Source organism: Anarrhichthys ocellatus, unplaced genomic scaffold (genome assembly GCF_004355925.1).
Source record: "Anarrhichthys ocellatus isolate YVR2014 unplaced genomic scaffold, GSC_Weel_1.0 scaffold10, whole genome shotgun sequence".
Classification (NCBI taxonomy): Eukaryota; Metazoa; Chordata; class Actinopteri; order Perciformes; family Anarhichadidae; genus Anarrhichthys; species Anarrhichthys ocellatus.
Window position 1 is genome coordinate 4890724 of NW_022280040.1, and position 5702 is coordinate 4896425.

Here is a 5702-nt window from a genome sequence, read left to right on the forward strand (position 1 = left end):
CTTCATTCAAAAACTGCATTTTGTGTTTACTTGTGTTATCTTTGTCTTTGTCTAAAAAAAATAAGAAATCAGGAAGGGGGCAAACACTTTTTCACACAACTGTATATCCCGTGTACTATTTCAGACTTTATGTTGTAGCAGAGCCCTAAAAAGCCTAATCTTCAGTCAAGACTTCCCTCCTCTCCAACACGTTCGTTCAAGGCCGAACCTGTGGAGCTGACTTTAGTGGCGGTAGGCGCAGGGCTCTTCAGGAAATTCCTGTTCTGGATGTGATGTGAGCAACTGTTTCTGTAGAGCCATCACTGACGGCGAGGCATCCACTGAAACCCACCGGGACAGAATATGAGTCATGCCAAAGCAAGCGGTGGAATGTGTTCCCAAGAGATTAACGAGCAGCCGTCACCGACCGACTCCGCTGCTGCCGAGCGCAATCCAACGCCACTCAGACTGGAATCCAGCTGAAAGCAGATTGTTGTTGACTCTTTCAATTTAGCATATTAAAAATACTTTGGAGGCAGTCAATCGTGATTTGGCCCTCAGCTTTTTCCCAGCATGCTGACAAAGAGCTGTACTGGTGACTCCAGGTTCGTAGAGTTAAGAGAATGAAATTCTAACATGCAAAATTACCTTCTTTTTTTTTTTTTTGAGGTTATTATCCCATAGGAACTTGTCTAACTTGTTCTATTTTATTTTATGGAGGAATCTTTCACTCAATCCTTTCTTCTACACCTTGCTCCGCCATCCGTCTCCCCCTCCAACGTTGCTTGGCATTCCCCGTTTGCCTTTAGCACAGTTGGCACCAGCTCTCATCTCCTTCGTCCACTTCTCCCTCCCTCCTCCCCCCCTGCCCCCTTTTACTCTCTCATCCTCAGTCTTGAACCCGCTGCTCTGACCAGGAGAACAAAAAGACTACAAAGGCAACGTTGCTGGACGAAGTAGAGTTAAATTCATGGTTTTTACACCTTTACCATTTTTGTTTTTAAAAATCCTGAGAAAGCGAGAGATTTGACTAATCTAGCATGTAAGCGAAATGCGGATTTGGTATTTCCCCCCCGAGTCTTTGCATGCGCTACAGTGCACTGCACTGTGAAGGCTTGAGTTATCCCCTGTGATTTCTTTAAACTCTTTCCTCCGGAGCCTTTCGACAGGCACCGTTTCAAACCAGGCCAACGGGTGTCATTTGTCTTGGAAGTCGAAGTCTTTCCCATGCAAAATGAACCTTTTTGGACCGTTAACCTGTCAGTCAGTGTCAGCATGTTGAAACCACCTAACGAGGCATGAAGAGTTCAATCAAAAGGAATTTGAAAGAGGCTGACAAGGCTGGCATTTAGTGATTTCCCCCAAAGCCTGCATCATGCTGTGTGTTTGCACTTAGAAATGTTCTCCCCACAGTGCCAACTCGGCTTCAAGGAGGAAAAGGAACTATTCACTATTTGTTTGGCTTTATCTTTGTCGACCTTTTCTTATTCTCTTAAAGGAAAAGTTTGACATTTTGGGGAATATTTGCTTTCTTGCCCAGAGTTGGATGAGAAGATCGATACCACCCTCCGCACAGACATCGTTATCGATCTTCTCATCTAACTCTGTGCAAGAAAGCAAATAAATGTGTCTAACTATTCGTTTAAAGGAGTTTCGGAGCAAGGCGTTAACGTCTCATATCCGGATGAGTGAGCAAGGATGAGCTTCTTCGTTACTTGCCAATCGAACCTTAATTTGTTGGCTAATAGGACTACGTCTCCCCTCCCGTTTGGATGTGACTCTATTCACTTACCCAGCTTTCCTCAGGATCTTCTCCATTATCACCTGTCACTTCCTCTCCTCCCTCCCACCATTTCAGACAAGGAGATGAACATCAGAAGCATTGGGAGAGGAGGGGAAGCGTGTGTGGAGAACAGAGGAGAAAAAAAAACGTCAAACAGGCTGCCTTTTGTCAATGAGCTTCAAAGAGCTGTCGCATCAGAGCCGCGAGCCTGCATTCTCCTTGCACTCACTCATTTATACGCTATTTTACGCACCCACACACCCCCACACATCAAAACTGCTTTTCCCGCGCTGCCGAATCACATTTTGCTGCCGTGCACCGTCACTGCACGAAGAACCCGTTGAACCCACCGTCTCTCTCTCCCCTCCCTCCCTCCCTCCCTCCCTCTACTCTCTCTCTTTCTCTCTGCCAAGACTCTCTGCAGTATCGCTGTCTCCTCTCAGGTGGGCCGTCATCGCCGGCTCCTCTGGAGTAACGCAGAGCTCGCCTGAGCGCTGCAGGCGCAAACATCCTGAAGTGATCGAACAAATAGATATTTCCGTGCTCCCAGCCGGGCACTGTTGCCAAAACACAATCAATGTAGACCTGGGACTGTACCGTGGACAGTCTTTCAGGAACCTTGAAAAAGGCTGTGTCTATCATTTGGTCGTTTTGTGTTTTTTTTGTATCACTGCAGCACAATACAGCTTGTCAGACAAGCGGCATTGTTTCTGCTTCTCTGCTTTGTCCCCATTCAATTTTCTGTCATGCCGAATGCAAATGCCCGCAACCTCTTTTCAAAGAGATGCTCTTTCTTCTGTGAAAAGAACTGACTGCAGTCTGACTTTTCATCCGGGGCGCTCTGAGGGCGACATGGTGACCTGCCAGGTCAGGGAGCAGAGCTACACTGGTCCTCCGTTCAGCCCGGGCAACCGAAAGACAAAGCAACAGTTGAACTTGCGACCTCGAGTGTTAACATGCAACACTTTGTTTTTTCGTACATGCAGAGATCTGGGCTCCAACTCCGAAAGGCATTAAAGGCGCATGCGCCCTGAGAGAGAATTCAATTACAGTCGGACTGTAGCGACGTTGTCACAGAGAGTAAAATCCTAGAGCCGCTCTAAAGGCAGAGTAACGACATGACTGTGACGGCAGCCGTGCTTATTTTAACTGGGCGCGTTTTGTTTTCATTACCAGCCGTGCGCTCAACATCCAAATTAAACTCATTTGGATGGAAAACCTCAAACTAAATTCCCGTCAGCCGACATGGACAATTTAATTTAAAGTCAATGGACCAAGTCCAAAAAAGTCCAATAAATTCAAGTTGCTGTTTAGTCACTGAGACAGTTATTCATGTATTGTGTATTTGTAGATACTGACTTGTACTTTTTAACTGTGGAGTTACCCTTTTAAAGAATGCATGGTAACGATTGTTCTGATTTCTCTCTCTTTCCACCATTTATTGGTTTGCCATGACCACATTAAAAGGTCATGGTTGTGTTTATGCTTAAAGGACTTTGTCTGAGCACAGCTAATCTTTTGTTTTTTCCTTCAATAAAATCCATCTTACTGGAACATTGTGTAAAGGTCTTTGTGTATCCGCAATCTAATTTATCCAAACAGTATAATATTATACACAAATCATCTCGAATGTCTGCCAATCCATCAGGAAGTATGTGTTTTCATAATTAAGTCAGGCTTAACAAATGATGGAGGCTAACCCGAGGTGACTTTCTCATTGATCATCAGTTAGGACCACGAACAACCTTATTTACCCAGTCATTTCTGAAGACATTGCTGCTGGATCGTTCTCTCTGACATTGATGTTGACAAAATGAAGCGTGCCTTTTTGTAATTCTTGTTATCAACCGCTGTGCTGCATTTTTTTAATTTTTTTTTTATATCCAGGCTCTGTGCTGGACGTGATCAAGCATATCATCTCACGAGGGGAGCACAAGACCGGCGTCCTGGATGAGCCTAGCATAGCCACGGTGTTGAAAGATGTGCTGGAAGGCCTCGAGTATCTCCACAAGAACGGACAGATCCACAGGTAACTGGACTCATGGCCCGGCACGCTGGTACTGTAATAAAACTGACCCGGGACTTTCTATTACCACTAAGCGCCAAAGGCTTTATCAGACCTCACCTTGAGGGTTTATGAAGCTGAAACTTTCTCTTCTCTGTTGCTCCCCTAAAAGGTGTCGTACTAATATTATGTCCTCCACCTCGACTACATAGGACATTATGTTATTGTAGTAGAGTCTGTGTCCATTTGTGTTTGTGTGAAAGCAATGTTTTAATTGGGCCTTAATGATGCCGTACACATAAAAAAATGATCCCAGTCACTTAATGCTAATTAATGCTTTATATGTTGAGCACAGAGGCTCCCACTAACAACAGATTGCTGTTCATGAGATGCATTTAGTAGCAGCGTTTTAATGTGGAACTACCATAATTAAATGTTTTTCAGATTCAGGATTTTATAGTAATATTTCATCTTAATTACAACATGTGGAGACATTGTTACGTTTACACTCTCCTAATGCCGACTCTCATTGGGTTCATTAATGCTCTTCTTGACATAACTGTCTGTTTTTATATATTACGGTGACTAATTGTGTCATTTTCTGCCCTTTATCATCATGTGGTATCTATTGCTTTCATACTCTTTCCATTTGTCTGTCATCTTGTCACATATTCCCTCTGTCTTAGTCGAAAAAATTAAGTGAAATATCTGGCAATGTATGCAAATAAATTCATGGCTTTTAGAGCGTGGTTTATTGCAAAGGTAGGTTCATGGAAGTGATTGGCATTCTGATGACTGTACCATGGAAGTGGTATTTAAAGACAGCCACTCTTGCTCCTAAAGGTCAGGGTTGTTACTGGGCTCTGTACTGACATGAGGCAGTACACTTCCCCAACGGGACTGCGACAAGTGTTCCAGAAGAAGAAGAAGAAGAAGCGGTATTGATGCGTGTATGGCTTTCCACTAACGTACAGTTATGAATGAAAAAAATCCAACTCACTTTATCTTTACTTTTCATATTAAAGCTGTAATAATGCTACAAAACCTTCAGTGTTTTTAATGAAACAACAACTTTAAGTTGCGGCAAGAGATCTGTAAGTAGAGCATGACATCCATGCTGATATAATCTTTAAGAGGTACAGTATGAATATGGAATGTGTGACTGGCAGATTTGCGTGCCACAGGAAATTAAATCTCTCTTCTAAGCCAGTTCAAGACCTGGCTAAGTCCCCCGCACTCAAGCTGTTACAATGAACCCAGTCGACACACTGGCTGTATTTAATATTCATTACTCACTTTTTCACGGTCTCTTTTTCCTCTCCCCGCTGGCACACATATAGCCGAGACAGACTACACGTGTAAATAATGCATTGCTTTTCGGCTTGGTTAAGTGCTCGGCAGCTTTCAGACGAGCGTACCGACAGAGAGGCGTGATTGAGGACTTTGAACATGAGGGATGTGTAGATGAGGAGGCAGCTCATTAACATCTTAATGAGAAAACGGCTGCATCCTTTACAATCGATGGGTTGAGATGTGTAGAATTACTCTGTCTAAATTACTCTGTTGATTAAAAGGAAAATCCAGCACGGTAGGCCTCTGCTGCAGCATTTAAGTATCTACTTCCAGCATAATGTGACGGGGTTATCGGTCATTGCCAGAGAGGCGGAAATGTTTTTCCCGGGTAAAAACCTTCCTTCAACTCTGTAGCGTCGTAGGAGACATAAGAGGATCATTAATAGATTATTCATTTATCACTTCTGTCCCCTGAGGTACGCCCCAGCACTGAAAATCAGTGACGTGCTGAGTGGAGAAGCTGTGGTCAGTTGATCGGCTCTGCTGATGTAAACGCGCGCACACGCGGCCGTGCGTGTTCCTCCTGTGTAAGCCGGATCATATGAGTCAGAGCCCCAGGGGTGATGGAGAGAGTCAAGGGGG

General features: G+C 44.1%; 1 protein-coding gene across 3 annotated transcripts in view; it reads left to right on the forward strand.

The window, feature by feature from the left end:
- The window catches only part of oxsr1b (oxidative stress responsive kinase 1b), a 37347-nt gene that overhangs the window by 19768 nt on the left and 11877 nt on the right, over window positions 1-5702 (forward strand). For all 3 annotated transcript variants that reach the window (XM_031849945.1, XM_031849946.1, XM_031849947.1), the window contains exon 4: window positions 3650-3791. In XM_031849945.1, coding sequence (XP_031705805.1) covers window positions 3650-3791 — 142 coding nt within the window. The remainder of the gene's footprint in view (window positions 1-3649; window positions 3792-5702) is intronic.